General features: G+C 28.7%; 1 protein-coding gene across 1 annotated transcript; it reads left to right on the top strand.

Annotated features, from left to right (window-relative positions):
• The first annotated feature begins 566 nt into the window (after positions 1–566).
• Positions 567–11404, top strand: LOC101892684 (calaxin). The gene is made up of 5 exons (XM_005186077.4): positions 567–682; positions 5841–6168; positions 10611–10731; positions 10821–11180; positions 11274–11404. The coding sequence occupies exons 1-5, from the start codon at positions 601–603 to the stop codon at positions 11391–11393; spliced, it is 1011 nt and encodes a 336-aa protein (XP_005186134.2). The 5' UTR covers positions 567–600; the 3' UTR covers positions 11394–11404.
• The last annotated feature ends 12399 nt before the right edge of the window (positions 11405–23803 follow it).

Below are 23803 nucleotides of genomic sequence, written 5' to 3'. Positions count from 1 at the left end.
ATTTCCGTGAGACATTGCGTGTCCATACCTTTTTTTTGAAGAGTTGCGCTGTTTAGTCAATAATAATATTATTGTCTTAGGTAATATGCATGTTCATGACGGTTAGCGGTAGGTCGCTTATCTTCAATTCATAATTTCGTCAAATTAAATTTGCCCTCATAAGAAGTTTTTTTTTCATTCCGGATATGAAAACTACAACAAAATGAGCACGAGTCTCAACGAAGACATGAAAATGGTTTAAGCCAAATGAGACTCGACTCTTATTACCATTCCCTCTATGGCGCAAGGACATGTAATTATGTTCTGTTTTTTCCTTTGAAGTGGATTTCCTTATTATTTCCTTTGTTTGCCTTGTTTCTTTCATGACTAGAAATAAAACTTTTGCATAATCGGCAACTATAAATAAACATGAGATAAAGTTGGAAAGAAAAATGAATGAATCCATAATGACTTATTGCCGAACAAAATCCACATTAGGATAGTTTGCCGTTGAACTTTCCATCCGCAACTCAACTCTTTTTTTTTTGCTTCCCCTTTGACATTTTAAGGTAATAATTGTAAGAAAAGCGAAAGCTCCGCCATGGTTACATCGCCTTATTAATGGAATTTTTGCTCATTTTTTCGGTTGTAAAATTCCTTGAAATCAGTTTTGAGAGTTCAAGTGGCGCGCCAAATACCATGGGTAAATATTTGCTACAATTTGTGGCAATTAAATATTTTGTTTCGGGAAATTTGGATATTTTTCTTAAATAAAAAATATTTTTAAAATAGTTTGTGGTATTGATTTGAAAATAAACGAAATTCAATTGAAAAATAAAATAATAAAAAAATCAGAATGATTTTTTTTTTGGAAAGTGAAAAATTACAGGTGTAATTGTGAATGAATATTTTTTTTTAATTTTCACTGTAAAAAGTGAAAATAGGTGCCATGTATTAAATCAAGAATTAACACAACCTGAGATTTGCAACAAAACACATATCCATTTTTTCAAAGAAACTTTATATTTTTTGTAGCGACATTTTTTTTTAAGAAAAGTTTACCAAAACGCAACCATTCACTAAACATTTTTTGTGATATAATCTTAATTTTTATAGAAAGCTATAGAAAGAAATTTTCTCAAAGTATAATCATATTTCCTGTTGAAGGCTATATTAGACTACTGACCATTTTTGTAAAAACATTTCTTATGAATCTTTACGAAAACTTGGGTCTATAGTTAATTTTTTCAATAACATTTCCTATATAGGTCATCGTTAAACGTGCTTCTATTTTAGCCATAGTCTTCAAGGAAAGTAGCTACCTTTGAATTTTGACCAAAAAAAAAGATTCTGAATTGCTGTGTAACATGGCGTATTAGTAATGCGTTGCGTTCAAATACGCCACCTAGTTGAATAAGGAACGTCGGATAGTCATTGAATAATATATTTTAAAAGAATTTTTTTGTAAAAATCTATCGATTGTGGCCTTGAATTTTGTAAAGAAATTGTTTTAGAAAAAAATATTTTAATTAAAAATATTTTAATATAAAATATACACGTTTGGAAATTTTTAAATTTTTTTATTAAAACAGAAATTATGGAATTATGCCTTAATATTTTGCAACAACATAACTCCAATTTGAAAAAAAAATATATATTTTTTAAAAATTTCAATTTGAAAATATAACGTTTTTAAAAATAATATTTAAAACAAATCTGAATATATTTTGAAAAATTTGGGTTTGAAAAATACACATTTTTTTAAAAACAAGTAAAAAGCTGTAAGTTCGGCCGGGCCGAACTTTGAATACCCTCCATTATTTGGTACAAATTTGGCAATTTAAAAAAAAAATAAAATCTGTTATAATTTCTGTTAAAATCTTAAAAATACCGAATGCAGCCGTATATTAGGGTCTATGCGACGACGAATACATGCATAGGCAACTTTTGTTACAAGCTATTACAATATTCAAAAGCGAAACTTGAAAAAATCGGTTTATAATGTAGCTAAAATCATCAAAATACCGAATATAGGGTGGTACCATGGGGGTTATAAAACGTGGACCTGCACAAACAATTTGCTGTCATAGGCTGTAGTATTCATTACGAAATTCAAATTTGAAACAATTCCGATAAATAATGTCGCTTTAATCATCAAAATACCGAATTTCGGGAAGAACCGTTATATGGGGGTTATACGAAGACGTGGACCTATATGACCCATTATTTGTCCCAAGCCGTAGTATCTATTACGAACTTTAAATACCAATTTTGAAACAATTCCGGTAAAAATGTCCCTAAAATCATCAAAATACCGAATATCAGGAGGTACCGTTATATAGGGGCTATACGAAGACGTAGACCTACATGGCCCATTTTCAATACCAAAATACTTGCAGACATAATGCATATTTGAGTAAAATTTTATCAACCTACTTATTTTCGTTCGGAAGCTAGAGTGATTTTCAAAGACCGACAGACGGACGGACATTGCTAAATCAACATAGAATTTTATGCTGATCAAGAATATACATGGGTCTAAAATCTGTATTTCGAGGTGTTACAAACGGATTGACAAACTTAACAGAGTCTCCATACTATGGTGGAGGGTATAAAAAAAAAACGATTCTGTGGGACGTGGCGTATGAGTAATGGGTTGCGTTCAATACGCCACCTGTGTCAATTAGGAAGTAGTTGAAAAAATATATTTCTCAAAATTCCACAATATTGGTGGCTCTGCTAGTAGTTAAAAAAATATTTTTTTTAATTCAATTTAAAAAAATATTTTTGAAACGTTAAATTTTTGGCTAAATCGCTGCCAAATATTTTTGAAAAATATTTATTTAAAAAATCCTCTTTTGGAAAATTTGTTTGAATAATCCCAATTTGAAAAATGTTTTTAAAAAATATTTTTCTGGTTTTTCGACTTTTTTGACTCTTAATAAAAACAATTGTTTGAACTTGAGGTCAAAAAATCTACTTTATAAAAAGTTGAAAATATGTGAAATATATTTTATAAGCCGACATATTTAAAAAAATCAGCGATATTTTTTAAAAGTCCAATTTAAAAAAAACCAAATTTAAAATCCATTTGAAAAAAATATTTAAAAAAATATTTTATTAAAATCCACGATTATGAGCCTGATAGTCCTTGAAGAAATATGTAAAAAAATCCTCTGTTATGGATCTTGTATTTTAAAAATATTTTTAAAAATGGCATATTTTAAAAAATATCTAAAATATATATTTTATTAAATCTCACTTTCAAATTTTCTTTAACAAATATATATCCAAGAAATCGACGTTTAAATTTTTTCTTTAAATTTAGTGTTAATACATATTGTCCTCCAAAAATATTAAAAAATCCTATGTTTCTAAAAAAAATATATAACAGATTTTTTAAGAAATCCTAATTTAAAACAATTTTTTTTTTCATAAAATCCACTTTTGTTATGGTTCTAATACTTCTTGAAAAAATATTGCAAAAAATTTAAGAAAATCAGTCAATTTCAGAAAATAATATTTTTAAATAATTTTATTTTTTAAGATTAAAAACTAGTTTAAAAAATTCAAATTTGAATATATATTTTAAAATATTTAAAAAAAAAAACAAATTTGGAAAAAATGTTAAAAGTCCAATTTTCAAAATTATTTTAAACAATCCTTAAAAAATATTCTAAAAACCCTGATAGTTCATAAAAATAATATAAATTGAAATTTAATGCCCTGTCCATTTAAAATGTAATTAAAAAATTCATTTTGGCTCTTAACAAATATTCTCAAAAAATCCTTTTTTATTGACCATGAAAATATTACAAAAAAATCCTTGATTATTGATTCGTCCTTCCTTGAAAATATTATATTACAAAATCCACGTTTGGTCCTTTAGACATACCCATATACTCTTGATTATTGATCTATTAATTTTTGAAAATTTCTCTTCAAAAACAAAGCAAGGTTATTTAAACAGATTCTTAAAAATGTATTGACTACTGTTTCCTTAATCCTTGAAGAAGTTATTAGTCTGAGAGACCTTATATAAAATTCCTCAAAAACACGTTTGGCCTCTTAAAAATATTTTTACAAAATACTTCATTATGCGTCAGATATTCCTTGAAAATATTATTTTAAAATAGTCCACGTTTTGTCCTGTAGAATTAAGAGTAATTCTACAGGACAAAACGTGGATAAAATTCCTAAACAAATAATCACCAAAAAATTCTTGATTGTTTATCCTTGAAAAAATATTCTTCAAAATGCCAAGGTTGACCCTTTAAAAATATTCTTGAAAATTTTTTGATTTTCTGTTAATCCTTGAGTATTGCATTTTCAATCCTTCAAAATATATTCTTATAAATAAATTTATAAATTTGATCCTTGGAAATCTTTCTTAAAAACTCATTGAATAATATTATTAGTCCTTGATAAAATATTTGTAAAAAATCCACTTTGTTCCCTTAAAAATTCTTGTAAACCCTATTCTTGGTCTGATATTCATTGAAAATATTATTTAAAAAAAAAAGTCCACGTTTTGGCCTTTAAAATAACTTTCAAAAATACTTGATTATTGATCTATTAATCCTTGATTGTTTTATAAAAACCGCATTTAATCCTCCTGGTCCTTGAAAATCCACTTATGTTCCTTTAAGGCATTTTTAAAAATCATTCTTAAAATCCGGGTATGTTCCTTTAAAATACTTGTAGTCTTTAAAAACTTCCTTGAAAAAATATTTTTAACAAATCCGTGTGTCGGTATTTAAAAAATATTTTTGTTTTTAATTCCATATTTATAGTGCTAATCAAAAAAAAAGTTGGAAAAACTTTTTTAAAGAACCCAAATTTGAAAAAAAAAATCTACAAAAAAAAAAAAATTAAAACATTATTAAAAAAATCACGATTATGGTCGTGATTTTTTAACCCCTATTTGAAAACTATATTTTTTTTGAAATCCAGAAAATAATAGTTTTAAAAAATCCAATCGTTGATTTTTTTAAATCTACGTTTGTGACCCTGTTATTTTTGAAAAATTATAAAAAATTCCTTTTTTTTAAAGAATTTTGACATTTTCTTTTAAATCCCCGTTAATCACAATAAAATTTTTTAAAATTGCACATTTGAAACTTGGATAGTTCTTGAAACAATATATATTAAAAATCCAAACATTTATAAAAAGTCCACGATTAATAAAAAAACTATGAAAAAAACTATATTTAAACGAGGAGTTTGGAAAAAAATCAAAGATGTAGATTTGATGACAATTAATTAAATTTTGGCCAGAGTGGCGTATGAGAAATATATTAAATTCAACATACGCCACCTAGTCCAATAAGGAATATGCAAGAGGGAATTTTTTAAATTTGCTGTTATTCATAATTTTGAAATAATTACCGTAATTTAAGTGGGAAAAAATTTCCAACAAGTGTTCTATTAAAATCTATTAAAAATAACTGAATCCTTTCAACAGGATCACATGAGTCTATATATTTACTTTGTAAGTGCAAACTCCAATTGTTTCATTTGTTGTTGCCATAGAATCTTGTTTTTAAATAGTTTTCCAATCGTCTGTGTGCACGTCTGCCAGAGCGGGGGAGCCAATCGACTTGCCATAGTTTCGAGACACAACAATTTCCAGACAGTAATGTAGACAGACAGCGGAGGAATATTTAAGTCCATTGCATGTCATGCAAATAACTGATTACAATGTTTTTTCAATATCCGTTTGTGGGCTTTTTGTTGTTATTGTTGTAAATATTTTCCCAATAAAACTTTCTGTGTTAATTCTATTATTTTTTGTCTTGATTTACTCCTTTCTTGTTCTGCCTAAACGTATGTGTTTCCATTTCAATGTTTCTTTTCATTAGCAACCAAAACGAAGGCGGGTGTCAACAACAGTCCCACACCCCAAGGTGTCAATAACAACACCACCACCGCCACCACCAATGATACCGCCACCGCTGGAGGTGTTGGCCCCGACGCAGCCGAGGATTCGACGGCCAAGAAAAATGTAAATACATCGGCTATTTTGAAATCAGTTTCAGCATTTTTGGCAAGCGGTAAACGTCATTCGGAAAATTCCAAACAATCCGAAACGAACAGACAGCGGGTGCGACGCAACAAAATGGATGAGTCGGGTGGTAAAATAAATCCGAAATTGTTGGAGCAACTGAGGAAGAAGACACGATTTACAAAGTGAGTATTTTGAGGAGAGAGATAAATAAAGAGAAGTTCGTTTAAGGACTAACAAATCAAGAACTGAAAATGTTTTAAGAATATTTTAATAGATCAATAGAAATAGAATTTTTAAGCATTTTTTAAAGAAACAAAGGGAGATTTTTTAGAACATTCTTTCAAGGATTAAAAGGCCTAGAATCAAGGATTTTTTAGGACATTTTTAGAGGACCAAACTTGGATTTGCTGAAGAACATTTTTTTTTCAAGGATTATCAGACCAATATTCAAGAATATTTTTTTTTCAAGGATTAAATTACCAATAATAAAGGATTTAAACGACCGAAAGGGGATTTTTTAGAATACTTTCTCAGGAATAAACAGCAAAAGATAGGAATTGTTTTAGTTTAAAGGACCATAAATGGAGCTTTTTAAAAATATTTATCCATAGATCGGCAGACCAAAAATAAAGGATTTTTTAAGAATATTTTTTAAAGGATTAACAGACCAATAATCAAGGATTTTCTAAGAACATTTTTCTCAAGGATTGACAGACCAATAGTAGAGGATTTTAAGGAGTGTTTTTAAGGATTAACATATATTGTAAGTAGGATTTTTAACAATATTTTAATAGACCAAAAAGAATATTTTTTTAAGGATTAATAGACCAATAATCAAAGATTTTTTAAGAGTTTTTCTTTTCAAGGATTACAGATAAATAATCAAGAGATTTTTAAAAATACCTTTCAAAGGATTAACCTACCAAAATTATGAGGAATTTTTGAAAAAATATTTTTTTCAGGGATTAACAGACCAATATTGAAGGATTTTTAATACCAAACGACGATTTCTGAAGAAAAGTTTTCAAGGATTAACAGATCAATAATCAAGGATTTTTTTAAAAATGTTTTTTTCAAGGATTAACAGATATTGCAAGTAGTATTTTTAAAGGATTTTTTAGGACTATTTTAAAGGACCAAACAAAAACATTTGTAAAGGATTGACAGATCAATAATCATGGGCTTTTAAGAATATTTTTTCAAGGATTAACACCCCTTATCACGATTTCTTTTTTCTTAGGATTAGGGGTTCAGGGGTTTTAAGAGTGTTTGCACAAGGATTTTTTAGGACTATTTTAAAGGATCAAACGAGGATTTTTAATAATATTTTTCAACGATTAACAGACCAATAACGAAGGATTTAAAAAAATATTTTATTTAATGATTAGCACACCAATAATCAAGGATTTTCTGAGAGTATTTCCAAGGATTAACATATATTATAAGTATTGTTTTTTCAAGCATTTTAAGAATATTTTAATAGAAATAACAGACACAACTGTAATCAATGATTTGTTAGGAACACTTTTCAAGGATAAACAGATATTGTAAATAGTGTTTGGTCAAAGGTTTTTTAGAATATTTTAAAGGATTATTTTTAGGGATTAACAGATAATCATGGATATTTTGGAGTATTTTCCAAGGATTAAAATATATTATAAATAGTGCTTTTTCCTAAGTTTTTTTAAATATTTTTTAGGACCAAATATTTTTCAAAAATTAACCAATAGTCAAGGATTTTTAAATTTTATTTTTGAAAGACATAACATGATTTTTTTAATATTTTTAAAGGATTTTTTTCAAATATTTTTAAAAGACTAAATGTGGACTTATTTAAAAATGCTTTTGAAGGACCTTTAAAAAAATTTTCAAAGAATTGTTTTAAAAATATTTTTAAAAGACTTTTAAAAATATTTTTTTGAAGGACTAAATGTGAATTAGTTTAAATATATTTTTAAAGAACCGAGCGTGGATTTTACCATAAAACTTTTGAAGGACTAAGTGTGGATATTTTTATAAATATTTTTTAAGGGCCAAACTTTGATTTTTTTAATATTTTAAAAGGACTTAACGTGGATTTTTTGAAGGATAAAACCTGGATTATTTTTTAAAATATTTTTAAAGGACCAAACGTGGATTATTTTAAAATGTTTTAGATATAACGTGGTGGTCAAAGGACATAACGTGGATTGTTAAAAAAATATTTTTTAAGGGCTTATAAGTATATTTTCGAAGAAACTTTTAAAAATATTTTCAAAAGACCAAACGTGATTTTTTTTAAAAAAAATTTTTAAGGAGATTGTAAGAATATGTTTTTAAGGACTATAAGTGGATTTTTTTTAAATATTTTACAGGCTTTAAAAGGGGATTTTTCTAAGAATATTTTTAAAGGGCTCAACTTGGATTTTTCACGTGGAATGTTTTAAAATATGTTTAAAGAAAACGTGTATTTTTTAAAAAATATTTTGAAAGGACTTTTATGAATATTTTTAAACGTCTCTTAAGAATATTTTCAGCGGACCAATAGTGGATATTTTTAAAATATTTTCAATGGACCAAACTCGGAATTTCTAAAAATATTTTCAAAGGACCAAGCGTGGATTTTTTAAGAACTTTTTCTAAGGAACAAATGTGGATATTTCTAATATGTGGATTTTACAAAGGACTAGAAATTAATTAAAAAGAAATAATTTTAAAGTACTAAATAGGGATTTTTACATATTTTTAAAGGACTTAACGGGGATCAAACGCGGTTTTTTTTAAATATTATTAAAGGACCAAACGCGTTTTTTTAATACAGATAAAAAATAAAATTTGGATTTTTTAAAATATTAAAAAAACAAAATTTTTTAATGTTTTTTTAAGAACCAAACGTTGTTATTTTTAGGACTATTTTCAAAGGACAAAACGTGGATTTTTTAAAAATATTTTTAAGGACTGAACGTGGACTTTTTTTAAAAATATTTTTAAGGACTGAACGTAGACTTTTTTAAAAATATTTTTAAGGAATGAACGTGGACTTTTTTAAAAATATTTTTAAGGACTGAACGTGGACTTTTTTAAAAATATTTTTAAAGGACTCGTAAGAATATCTTCGAAGGAACAAACGTGGATTTTTTAAGAATATTTTTAAAATAACTTTTTAAAATATTTTCAATGAACCAAACGGGTATTATTAAAGATATATTTTTAAAGGGTTTTTCAGAATATTTAGAAGGACGATAAGTGGATTTTCTTTTCAGATATTTTAAAGGATTTAAACAGAGATTTTTCTAAAAATATTTTTAAAGGACTAAAAGTGGATTTTTTTAATATTTTAAAAGGACAAAGGAAACTTTAAAAATATTTTCAAAGGACCAAACGTGGATTTTCTTAAAAATATTTTTAAAAGACTTCTAAGAATATTTTCAAAGGACCAAACGTGGATTGTTTTAAACATATTTTTAAAGGACTTTTAAGAAAATTTCCTTAGGACAAAAAGTAGATTCTTTAAATATTTTTAAAAGAACCAAACTTGGTTGTTTAAAATATTTTTAAAGGAATTTCAAGATATTCTCAAATCACCAACCTTGGTTTTTTTTAAATATTTTTTTAAAGGACTTCTAAGAATATTTTAAGGGCCAAATGTGGATATTTTTAAAAATATTTTTAAAGGACTATTAAAAATATTTTCAAAGGACCAAACGTGGATTTTTTGAAAATATTATTAAAGGACTCGTAAGAATATCTTCAAAGGACCAAACGCGGATTTGTTAAGAATATTTTTAAAAGAACTTTTTAAAATATTTTCAATGGACCAAACGAGGATTGCTAAAGAGATATTTTTAAAGGGCTTTTAAGAAAATTTAGAAGGACGATAAGTGGATTTTTTTCAAATATTTTAAAGGATTTAAACGGGGATTTTTATACAAATATTTTTAAAGGACTAAAAGTGGATTTTTTTAAAATATTTTAAAAGGACAAGTCATGTTTTTTGATTATTTTACAAGGACCTAACATGGTTTTTTAAAAATATTTTGAAATGATTTTTAATAATATTTTTAAAGGACATTTAAGAATATTTTCAAATGACTAAAATATTTTTAAGGCCCAAATGTGGATATATCTAAAAATATTTTTAAAGAACGTGGATTTTGTTTCAAATATTTTTATAGGACCCAAATACTATATTTCAAAAAAAAATATTTTTAATTTTTTTTATAAAAATACTTTTTTCCAGGACTCTTGTGGATTTTTTTAATAACTAAACGTTTTTCAATGACTATTCGTGAATTATAAGCAAATATTATTTCAAGGACTATTTGTGGTTCTTATACAAAAAAAAAATATTTTTTAAGGATTATTCATGGATTTTTTTTTAAATATTTTTTTCAAGGTCTATCGTTGATTTTTTATTTTTTTTTTTTTAAAAATGTTTTCAATGACTAATCATGGATTAAATTTTTTTAATTTTATTTGTTTTAATAATATTTTTTAAGGACCAACGGAAAAATAATATTTTTTCACTAAAGACATTTAAACCGGAATTTTTGAGAATATATTTTCAAGGACCACCACAACATCCCATGTTGATCTTTTTAAGAAGTATATTTGTTTAAGGAATAAATTCTGATATCTTTTTTAGGGACGAAATTGAATCTCTAAATCGCATTTATCGAAAATTGGTGTCCAATAACCAGTATGCCGCCAAGTCATTATCATCTGGGCCATCGGGTGCAGCCATTGCTAAACCACAGACACAGGAGGTAAAATATTCGTAACAAGTCCCTATTATTCAAAAATAATTGGTCAGTTAATATTTAATTTTTATGTTTTCCTTTCTATCCTCCAAAAGGGCATTGACCGCATTGTATTCCGAGAACTGCTGCACAGCACCTTCGATATTGTCACAGAGGAAATTCTTATGGAGCGAATATTTTGCAGCTGGGACAAGTCTCACGAAGGTTTGCCCATACGCCTAGAAGGTTGGTTAATTGGCCTGTCGACATTTCTGCGCGGCAACCCGGCGGAGAGAGCGGCTTTCTGTTTTCGTGTCTATGATTTGAATGGTGATGGCTTCATAACCAAAGATGAAATGTTTACGCTGTTGAGGAATTGTCTTATCAAACAGCCACAGGATGAGGATCCCGATGAGGGTGTAAAGGATTTGGTGGAAATTGTCTTGAAGAAGTTTGATGTTGATAAGGATGGTAAGGTGAGTAGAACGAGAAAAAAAGACAAATTGCCAGCAATAATGTTGCTCGTATTAAATTCTCTCCTCTCTTTCTCCCCGCCAAAATTTACTTAGGTCTCCCTGGAAGATTTTATGACGACCGTTGCCACCCAACCATTGCTCATCGAGGCCTTTGGCCAGTGTTTGCCCACCGATAGTGCAATTGTTTCATTTTTCTCAACGTTACAGGTTTAAGTGACGAGTGGAGGAGGGTTCACTCGTCACTTAAACCTTAAACCTTCCATTGCTGCAACAAATGTCCATCAAAGAAAATATAAAACGTTTTTTACTTTTGTTTTAAATATTTATGAAAAGTGCAATTTTGAATAAATTGTTTGATGTCTCTCTCATTCGGTGTGTTCCATATTGAAAGCATTAAAAGATGGTCAGATGTGAGAGAGGGGGGTAGACATATGTATGTCATGATGACATGTTATTATTTTTTATTAAAACTCTGTTTGTTTAAATTTATGTACATTCATGCACATGTGTGCATGTGTGTGTGTGTGTGTCGACGATTTTATGACGTCTAATGCTGACGATTATTATTTTCATTATTTATGCAAGTCATTGTGTCTTAGATTAGTTCCAAGCATGTTTGTTTGTTTATCTATCCGGGTCAACCCTTTGAACACGAACATCGGTTATGGGGTTCGAAATTCAGAAAAATAAAAAATTGTAAAAATTGGATTATTTGAAATATTAGCCCCGCTACTTCGTCAGTACTCTCTAAAATGTTAGATTCGTTCCAAAAGTTCACCTTGTGTCTTTTAAAGTCTCCACCATACTATGGAGGGTACATAAACTTTGTTGTTCTGTTTTTAACTCTTCGAAATATTCATGTCAGACCCAATAAAGTATATATATTCTTGATCGGTGTAAAATTCGAAGTCGATTTGGCGATGTCGATCCAGGTTTTCGTATAGCCCCATATAACGGCACATTCAAATATACTTTATTTTGATGATTTTAGCGAAATTATTTAGCGGAAATGTTTCAAATTTCGTATTTGAACTGAAAATTTTCTATGCAGGTCCACCACTTCGGTAAACGGTATTTTTTACAATATTTTTTAAAAATTTTCAAGCCCCTTCCAACTCCTTATACCAAGAGATATTTCAAATTATTTTCGAAATTCCAGATCTATACATTCACTCAATACCAAATTTATTTCAATTTTGAAATTTCTTTTCGAACAGCTATAGTACGCATTTCCAAACCCACGTCCATATTTGAACCACAGAACCCAATAGTGACATTTATATTGAATTCCGGGATTCCAGCTCTATCCCTTCTCCCAAGTAACCAATTTTGTACCGCTTAGTACTTTTCGTAAATTTATATATACATTTCTAAAACATATTCCATATCTCAATTAAAGATACCTACAGAGACCTCCATGTTAAATTTTAAGGATTCTAGCTCTATTCCTTCACCCAATACCAAATTTAGTACTATTTAGTACTTTTCGAAAAATGATGGTACACATATCCAAACCACCATTAGTCCCAGATACAATTACAGACCTCAATACCAAATTTCGTGATTTCAGCTCTATAACTTCATCCAAGACTAAATTTAGTACCATTTTGTACTTTTCGTACAATTATAGTACGCATTCCAAAACCACCTCCATATCTCATTTGCAGATACCAAAAGAGACCTCAATATCCAATTTGAGGATTCCTGCCATATCCCTTCACCAAATACCAGATTTAGTACCATTTGATACTTTTCGTACAAATATGGAACGTAATTCCAAACCACCACCAAATCTCAAACACAGATACCATCAGTAATCTAAAAATCAAATTTCAGAATTTTATCTCTATCCCTTCACCCAATGCCAAATATAGTGCCATTCAGCACTTTTCGTACAATTATGGTACACATTTCCGGAACCACCTCCATATGTCCAGGATACACAAAAACAGTGACCCCAATACCAATTTTCAGATTTCAAGCTCTTTTTGTTCACCTAATACCAAATTGTACCAAATTTAGTACAATTTAGTACTTTTCGAGTAATTGTAGTACAATTTCTAAAACAGCCTCTTTATCACGAACCTACCACCAACAGGGAGCCTAACACAAAATGTAAAAATTTTAGCTTCATCAGTTCACCCTAAATCAAACTGTTCCAGATTTAGTACCATTTAGTACAGTTCGCATGCTTAGTACATATTTTCAGAACCATTTTTATATATCAAACTCACTTTCCAACCTTGATTCTCATACCAAATTTCCGGCTATTAGCTCTAACCGTTCACATAATAGAAAATGATATTATTTTAAAACTTTAGTGCCATTTTAGAACTTTTCGTAACCTAAAAGTTTCAATTTCCAATAACCCTTTGGTACATCTATCCTGCACTCCATCAGTGACTCTCATTCCAAATTTCAGAATTTCAGATCCATCAGTTCATCGGAACGCCAGTTTGTACCAAATTTAGTACCATTTAGTTTCGCCCAAATAGAAATTGTACTTTATTTAGTACATTTTAGTACATACATGTACAAATTTTCAAAAACTACCTACATATCCCAAACCTATGCTCCGACAGTAATCTTATTGCCAATTTTCAGAATACCAGCTCTATTGGTTCACCCAAATCCAAATTGTACCAAATTTACTACCATTTAGTACACATAAGTACAAATTTCCATAGCCACCTACATCATACAGTCCAATAGAAATCTTATTTCCAAATTTAAAATTTTCAATTATTGGTACTCCCAAAATTTAAATTGCACCAAATGTAGTTTCCAATTTCCAATTTTAAAATTCCAGCTCTATCGGTTCACCCAAATCGAAATTGTACCAAATTTAGTACCATTTAGTACTTTTCGTGTACATAAGTACAAATTTTGAACGCTTCCTCCATATCCCAATCCTACATTCCGCCAAATAATGTTAATTTCAAATTTCAGAACTTCAGTTCCATCCGTTCCGTGACTCACAACATATTATTCACCTAATTTCTCAATCACCTGTGATCGGCTATTGATATTGCCTGATAATGATGATATGGTATTTTTCCGACCATTGTGTAGTGTTAGAAGTCACTGTGGCCTTATTCTAAATTTTATGACATGTGTCTGACAGAGTTGCCAAGGGAACAGGTTAATTGTTATTTTAACTCGTCTTGCATTGGACTTTTCACCTCTATTTTTCGTATTATTGAACATAAAAGGAATATGTTTTGAAGTTTTTTATTAAATCATATCGAATCAGTGATTCATATGATTATAAAATGTTATGATATTATTGTTCAAACTCACGATTTTCGATTATTTTCTGCAGATTAAATTAATCTAAATTTGCAATGAAGCATTTTTTAAACTAAAAACTTCGACAGTTGTTATGCAGCTCATAATTATCAGTAATAAACGAAACTCTCAAGAGGTCTGACCCTGAACATGTAGCTTGTTTTTTCGATAGCCACACAAATAACTTTGGACTCCTGAGGGGTTGAGATAGCGTTTATGAAATATTATTTTAAAATATTTCTATTTGTATTAAAAAAAAGTGCTTAAAAAGGGGCCACTATTATTAGTATGTTGGTCGTTGAAAAAATATTCTTTAAATTCATTGGTCCTTCCTCTGTTGGTCCTTGAAAAAATATTCTTAAAAATCCATGATAATCGGTCTCTTGGTCCTTGAAAAAATCCATGATCATTGGTCTGTTGGTCCCTGAAAAAAAAAATATTTAAAAAAATATTTTAAAAATCGTTTTTATAACTTCCACCATACAAATTATGGAGGGTATATTAAGAACGTCAATTTCGTTTGTAACTCATCGAAATAATAATTTTAGACCTAACAAAGTATATATTTTTGATAAGCGTAAAATTCTAAGACGATATAGCCCTGTTCGTCTTTCGGTCTGTCAGCCTGTTGTAAAAATATTTTGAAAAAATCCATGTTGGTCTTAAAAAATATTTTGAAAAAATCCATGTTGGTCTTAAAAAATATTTTGAAAAAATCCATGTTGGTCTTAAAAAATATTTTGAAAAAATCCATGTTGGTCTTAAAAATATTTTGAAAAAATCCATGTTGGTCTTAAAAAATATTTTGAAAAAATCCATGTTGGTCTTAAAAAATATTTTGAAAAAATCCATGTTGGTCTTAAAAATATTTTGAAAAAATCCACATTGGTCTTAAAAAATATTTTGAAAAAATCCAGGTTGGTCTTAAAAAATATTTTGAAAAAATCCACGTTGGTCTTAAGAAATATTTTGAAAAAATCCACGTTGGTCTTAAAAAATATTTTGAAAAAATCCAGGTTGGTCTTAAAAAATATTTTGAAAAAATCCACGTTGGTCTTAAAAAATATTTTCAAAAAATCCACGTTGGTCTTAAAAATATTTTGAAAAAATCCAAGTTGGTCTTAAAAATTATTTTGAAAAAATCCACATTGGTCTTAAAAAATATTTTGAAAAAATCCACGATGGTCTTAAAAAATATTTTGAAAAAATCCAAGTTGGTCTTAAAAAATATTTTGAAAAAATCCAGGTTGGTCTTAAAAAATATTTTGAAAAAATCCACGTTGGTCTTAAAAAATATTTTGAAAAAATCCAGGTTGGTCTTAAAAAATATTTTCAAAAAATCCACGTTGGTCTTAAAAATATTTTGAAAAAATCCAAGTTGGTCTTAAAAATTATTTTGAAAAAATCCACGTTGGTCTTAAAAAATATTTTGAAAAAATCCACGATGGTCTTAAAAAAATTTATTTTTTAAAAAAATCCACGTCTTTTAAAAATATATTTTTAAAAAATTCAAGTCTTAAAAAAATATTTTTTTTAAAAATACATGTCTTAAAAAAATATATTATTAAAATAGTCCACGTCATAAAAAATATATTTTTAAAAAATTCACGTTGGTTTCAAAAAAAAAAAAAATATTTAAAAAAAAAAAACATAATCTTAAAAAATCCAAATTGGTCTTAAAACATCTATATTTAAAAAATCCACATTGGTCTTAGAAATATATATTAAAAAAAAATAATAAAAAATCCAAAAACCTATTTTAAAAAAATCCACGTCGGTCTTAAAAAAACATATTTTTAAAAAATCCAAGTTGGGTTAAAAAAAATATATTTTTAAAAAATCCATTTTGGAAAAATATTCTTTAAAAAACCAAAATTATTGTTCTGGATTGTGGGTCTTCATGTCCTTGAAAAATCCACAATTATTGGCCACTTAAGTCTTGAAAAGATATTCTTCACAAAATCCACGATTAACAAACTGCAAGTTTTAAAAAATATTCCCTGAAAAAAAAAATATTTAAAAAAATATTTTAAAAATCGTTTTTATAACTTCCACCATACAAATTATGGAGGGTATATTAAGAACGTCAATTTCGTTTGTAACTCATCGAAATAATAATTTTAGACCTAACAAAGTATATATTTTTGATAAGCGTAAAATTCTAAGACGATATAGCCCTGTTCGTCTTTCGGTCTGTCAGCCTGTTGTAAAAATATTTTGAAAAAATCCATGTTGGTCTTAAAAAATATTTTGAAAAAATCCATGTTGGTCTTAAAAAATATTTTGAAAAAATCCATGTTGGTCTTAAAAAATATTTTGAAAAAATCCAGGTTGGTCTTAAAAAATATTTTGAAAAAATCCACGTTGGTCTTAAGAAATATTTTGAAAAAATCCAGGTTGGTCTTAAAAAATATTTTGAAAAAATCCAGGTTGGTCTTAAAAAATATTTTGAAAAAATCCAGGTTGGTCTTAAAAAATATTTTGAAAAAATCCACGTTGGTCTTAAAAAATATTTTGAAAAAATCCACGTTGGTCTTAAAAAATATTTTGAAAAAATCCACGTTGGTCTTAAAAAATATTTTCAAAAAATCCACGTTGGTCTTAAAAATATTTCCACGTTGGTCTTAAAAATAGTTTGAAAAAATCCAAGTTGGTCTTAAAAATTATTTTGAAAATATCCACGTTGGTCTTAAAAAATATTTTGAAAAAATCCGCGATGGTCTTAAAAAAATTTATTTTTTAAAAAAATCCACGTCTTTTAAAAATATATTTTTAAAAAATTCAAGTCTTAAAAAAATATTTTTTTTAAAAATACATGTCTTAAAAAAATATATTATTAAAAAAGTCCACGTCATAAAAAATATATTTTTAAAAAATTCACGTTGGTTTCAAAAAAAAAAAAAATATTTAAAAAAAAAACATAATCTTAAAAAATCCAAATTGGTCTTAAAACATCTATATTTAAAAAATCCACATTGGTCTTAGAAATATATATTAAAAAAAAAATAATAAAAAATCCAAAAACCTATTTTAAAAAAATCCACGTCGGTCTTAAAAAAACATATTTTTAAAAAATCCAAGTTGGGTTAAAAAAAATATATTTTTAAAAAAATCCACTTTGGAAAAATATTCTTTAAAAAACCAAAATTATTGTTCTGGATTGTGGGTCTTCATGTCCTTGAAAAATCCACAATTATTGGCCACTTAAGTCTTGAAAAGATATTCTTCACAAAATCAACGATTAACAAACTGCAAGTTTTAAAAAATATTCTTAAAAAAATCCACAAATATGGGTCTTTGGTCCTTGAAGAACATAAATTTTTTAAATGTTCAACGGTTGTTGGACTCTTGGTCCTGAAATAATTATTCCTAGGCTACTCTTTCAAAAATGTGTATCCCAGTTCTTTAAGTCTCTGGAAATAAAGGATCGATCAAAAAGATTGCAAAATTTCAATTAATTTTTGAAATATTCCTTTAAATTGTGTGCAACTACGATTCAAATTTTCTAAATTTTTATTAATAGCATTTTCAAGTTCATGACCACACATTCAATTGCTGAACATAGAAATCCATAAAAGCCAGCTGTGGTCTGATAAGCCAGCCACTCATCAATTTTTTGCAGTTCTGTTTTTTTTGGTTTTGCTTTGACAATTTTATCTAATCGTGCAAAAAGAAAAGCTTTTGTTTTAGTTCTGTTGTTGTTGTTAGTGTTGTTTATGATGCCATGCTGTTTTTGTTGCACAGCCAGCAACTTGAACTTGAACGATAATCCAAATTTGTTATTGTTATTGTTGTCGTATTTTGTATTTTCGCATTTTGTACAAATTATATTATTACTTAAAGTGGTTAATAAAACAATGTTTATGAACTTTGAATGGCCGTTTTTGTTGCTATTATTAAATTGCATAATCTCGAGAAGGTGCTGTTTCTTATTCGATGGGGGATTTATGTGCGATATCAGGGTGTTCAGAGGTCTTTAAAATATTTGAAAATAAAATATTTCTCATCAAAAAAAAAAAAAAAAGAAACTTCATGAAAAATATGGTCAGTTATATTGTTTTGATGGACTTGAATTCAGACACATATTTTTTGATTCTGAAAACCTTTAGGAATATTTTAATCTATCCCCTAAAAACTCAACGAACAAAATATAAATGCTCTGTTCCAGAACTGCAGGAATGCAAAATATTTTACTACTACTAATGATTTTGCAAATTGCAAGACTAATAGATTCTTGCAGGTTCTGCAGGAATAGAGTATTAACTAACAACGTTCATAACTTTTAGAATTTTGAATTAAATCTGTAACGAGATTAATTAAATTTAGATTAATTTAACACATTTCGGTCTGACAACTGTTTCTTAAACGATATCGTCAGATCTAAAAGGAGGAGGATTTTTGATTTTATCAAAACTATGTTCTAAATTTTTTAAATCGTTGTGGTGGTTAATATGTATACAATATTTTCTGTTTTGAAAACGATACAATTTTCGGTACCAATTGTACATTACATTAATTTTTACAGTTTTTCAAAATTTTCTGAAAGTTTTCATAAATTCATTTTTGTGAGATTTTTAATTTAAAAATGTAAAAACAACATTAAGTTCGACAGCCTCCACTATCTGGAATGAATTTGGAAATTTTCAAAAAAATAAGATCCTTTAAAAATTCCGTTGAAATAATAAAAATACCGAATATAGGCGTTATATTGGGGCCTATACGAAGACGTGGACCTGCATAGATAGCTTTTGTCATAAGCCAATACAATATTCAAATACGAAACTTGGAAAAAAACCGGTGAATTACGTAGCTAAAATCATCAAAATACCGAATATAGCCGTTATATCGGGGCTATACGAAGACCTGGACCAGCATAGACAAAAGTCTCCTATTAGACTGTAGTGTCCATTACAAATTTCAAATACCTAATTTTAAACAATTCCTGTGAATAATGTCGCTAAAATTATCAAAAAATCAGAATATCGGGAGGTACCGTTATATGGGGGCTATACGAAGACGTTGACCTGCATACCCAATTTTTTGCCATAGGCTGTAGTACAAATTACGAATTCTAAATACCAACTTTGAAACATTTCCGGTGAATAAAGTCGATAAAATCATCAAAATACCGAATATAGGGAGGTACTGATATATGGGACCTATACGAAGACCTGGTCCTACATAGACGATTTTCCGTCATAGCATGTAGTACCCATGAATAATGTCCCTAAACTCGTAAAAATATCGAATATCGGGAGGTACAGTTTTATGTGGGCCAAACGATATCGTGGACCTATATAGACATTTTTCTTTAACGGGGGTAAAATGTTTAGAAAGAACTTCTCGTATGGATATTTAGACTATTCCATTGAAAAATTTAGTTAAAATCAGAGTGCCGAATATAGGGAGGTCCTGTTATATGAGACATATATGATATCGTGGAACTATATAAGTATTATTCTTTCAGTGGGTAAAGTACTCAGACGGAATCCTTTTGTAGATTTTTGTGGCTACAATCATCAAAGTACCGAATATCAGCCTATATAGCCCATCTTCGAACTTGACCTGCCTGCAGACAAAAGACTGATCTGTGCAAAATTTAAGCTTCATATCTTTATTCGTTTTGACTGTAGCGTGATAACAACAAATTTAGTACTATTTAGTACTTTTCGTAAAACTATAGTACACATTTCTAAGCCACAATTATATCTCAATCCCAACACAGACCTCAATATCCAATTTCGATTTTCGATTCCAGCTCGTTCCTTTCACTCAATACCACATTTAGTACCATTTAGTACTTTTCATACAAATAAAGGACAAATAAACGACCACCAAATCTCAAACACAGATACAATCATTAATATAAAAATCAAATTTCAGAATTTTATTTCTATCCCTTCAACCAATGCTAAATAAAGTGCAATTCAGTACTTTACGTACAATTATAGTACACCTCCATGTGCCTATGTTTTCATGTGTAGCCTGAACATCGACCCTTATACAAAATTTCAAACTGCATGCACAATCCTGTTCACCCAATATCAAATTGTACCAAATATAGCACTATTTAGTACTTTTCGTGCACTTGTAGTACACATTTTCAAAACCACTTATTTCAAAAAAACATTCCACCAACAGGGACATAGATACACATTTTTGAAATTCCATTCATCATCCGTTCACCCTCAACCAAACTTTTCCAAACATAATACCATTTAGTACAGTTCCCTCGCTTAGTACACATTTCCAAAACCACCTTCATATGTCAAACTTATTTTCCCACCTTGATTCTCAAACCAGATTTCAAGTTTTTAGCTTTATCCGTTTACATAATACCAAATTGTACCATTTTAAAGGGTAAGTAACATTCTTAACTTCTAAATGGTCCCAATTGGTACCATTTTAGAAGGTTGATAACATTTTAGAGCATTTTCTAAATTTAAAATTCAAATTTCCAATAACCCTATGGTGAATGTATCCAGCATTTTATCTGTGACTCTCATTTCAACTTTCATTTTCAGCTCCACTGGTTCATCTCCAATTCGTACCAAATGTAGTAACATTTAGTACACATAAGTAAACATTTTCCAAAGCTTCCTACATGCCACAATCTTAAACTCCTACAGCAATTCCACCCCAGTTGGTTCAACTAAATACAAATTGTACTTTATTTAGTACATTTTAGTACACATAAGTACAAATTTCCAAAACTACCTGTATATCCCAATCCTACTCCCCCATAATCGTTTCCAATTTTTACGATACCAGCTTTTTTGTTCACTCAAATCCGATTTGTACCAAATTTAGTACAATTTAGTACATATAGGTACGAATTTCCCACGCCAATTAAATTTTAGAATTCCACCCCTGTTGTTCCCCATATACAAATTGTACTTTATTTAGTACATTTTGGTACAAATTTCCAAAACTACCTACATATGGAGGGCTCACTGCTATACCGAACCAAGTCATGAAAAATAAAAAATGCCGAAATTAGTGCCAATGTCCCCGTATATGGAAACTCTGTTTACTCTGTAAAGCACAATGTCAAAAAGTGTTTCGTTCCAAAGATAACGGTAAAAAACCTAAGTCAACAACTGTCATTTTCGACTTTTTTCAAAGCAAAAATGAACCAAGTCAGTGTGTTTCACTTTGAATCAGTACTATTAGTGAGCACGTATTTATTGTCGTTCAGTTTTCAGCAATATTAAAAAAAATCAGTGTTTTCTATAAATGGATAGTAAGAATAGCCAGTGATTTTTCCAATAATGAAGATGAGGAATATTTGCCAGCCCCAAAAATGATGACCAATTTTTTATGTGTAAATATTTGTTGAAGCCGTAAAATTAAATTAAAATTAAGAAGGTAAAGTCATTTCAAATAAGAATATCCATCTCTGTAATTTACTCTGTCAAATTTCCCTGCCTAGAAAGCAGGTTCCCATCTCTGATTTGTATGTACAATGGATTTATAAATATACCTTTTGACAATGAGATGTTGTCAAATGCATAACATGGAAAGAAAACAAGTAAAAAAAGCTGTAAGTTCGACCAGGCCGAATTTTGAATACCCTCCATCATTTGGTACATATTTGGCAATTTTCAAAAAATTAAAATCCATTAAAAATTCTGTTAAAATCTTAAAAATACCGAATGTAGCCGTATATTAGGGGCTATACGAAGACGTGGACCTGCACATACAATTTTCTGTCATAGGCTGTAGTATTCATTACGAACTTCAAATACCAAATTTGAAATAGTTCCGGTATGTCGCTAAAATCATCAGAATACTGCATATCCGAAGGTACCGTTATATGGGGGCTATACGAGTACGTGGACCTACATGGCCCATTTTCAATACCAAAAGTCCTGCCGGCATAATACACATTTGAGTAAATTTTTATCAACTTACTTCATTTCGTTCGGATGCTAGAGTGATTTCCACAGACGAACAGACGGACGACATAGAATCTTATGCTGATCAAGAATATATACATTATGGGTTCTAAAAACGGAATTACAAATGTAATATACCCTCCATACCATGGTGAAGGGTATAAAAATGCAAACATATAATTGCATGACTTTACCTTCTTATTTCTACCATAGTTGCAACCTTACATTTTCCTTTGTCCTTGTTAACATTAATTTATTTTCTTTAAAAAATGAATTTCTTTTATTTTCCTAAAAATCACAATGATTGTCAATTACAATAGAGGTGCTTCTATTGCAGCTGCCAGCCGCCAATCCAAGACATGGCTTAAAATAAAACTCCGAAACTAGTGGGAAATTAAGCGCTAAAGTCAACTATATTTAGTCATATAACGAACACTTTATTTTATTTGTTTTTACTTAGTTCGCTTTAGCTGTGAAACCTTCAAATTTTATTCAGAGCAATAATGAACCAAAGTAGATTTTTTTGCTTTTGAATATTTTTTTAGTAATATATTTAAGTTATTTTTATTTTAAATTAATATCATTAGTTAATTTTGAATATAGACTTTTACATTTTCTTTTGGTAGACTAAAATATTCCTTCCAGAAATTAATGGCAGTGCATTTACTTTACCTCTAAATATCTTCGAATTATGTTTTTATGACTTAGTTCGGTATAGCTGTGAGCCCTTCATATCTCAATCCTATACTTCGACAGTAATATAATTTCCAATTTTTAGGATACCAGTTCTCTTGGTTCACTCAAATCCAATTTATACCAAATTTAGTACCATTTAGAACTCATAAGTTCGAATTTCCAAAATTTCCTACTCCCACAGTAATCTCAATTCTAAATTTTAGGCTTCCACCCTTGTTTTTTCCCAAAAAAAAAAAAAAAAAAAAAAAATACAAATTGTAATTTATTTAGTACATTTTAGTACAAATTTCCAAAACTATCTACATATCCCTATCCTATACTTTGACAGTAATATTATTTCCAATTTTCAAGATACCAGTTCTGTTGGTTCACCCAAATCCAAATTGTACCAAATTTAGTACCATTTAGTACACTTAAGTACTAATTTTCATAACTATCTTTCTCGTACAGTCTAAAAGAAATCTTATTTTCAAATTGCAGGATACCAACTCTACCGGTTCACCCAACATTTAAATTGTACCAAAATTAGTACCGTAGTAGTACAAATAATTACGAATTTCCAAAACTACCTGCACTCCCAAGTCCTAGAATTAATAGTAATCTTTTTTCTAAATTTCAGAATTCCAGCTCTATCGGTTCACCCAAAGCGAAATTGTACCAAAGTACTTTCAGTACATTTCGTACACATAAGTACAAATTTCGAAAACTTCCTCTATATTCCAATCCTACACCCCGCCAGTA

The sequence above is a fragment of the Musca domestica genome, unplaced genomic scaffold, assembly GCF_030504385.1.
Source record: "Musca domestica strain aabys unplaced genomic scaffold, Musca_domestica.polishedcontigs.V.1.1 2, whole genome shotgun sequence".
Lineage (NCBI taxonomy): Eukaryota > Metazoa > Arthropoda > Insecta > Diptera > Muscidae > Musca > Musca domestica.
This window is presented reverse-complemented; position numbering and strand designations above follow the sequence as displayed.

Coding starts and splice junctions, on each gene's coding strand:
- LOC101892684 (XM_005186077.4), top strand. CDS start 601: ATGGAATTTTTGCTCATTTTTTCGGTTGTAAAATTCCTTGAAATCAGT. Junction 6,169..10,610: donor AAGAAGACACGATTTACAAA/GTGAGTATTTTG, acceptor TATCTTTTTTAG/GGACGAAATTGAATCTCTAA. Junction 10,732..10,820: donor CTAAACCACAGACACAGGAG/GTAAAATATTCG, acceptor ATCCTCCAAAAG/GGCATTGACCGCATTGTATT.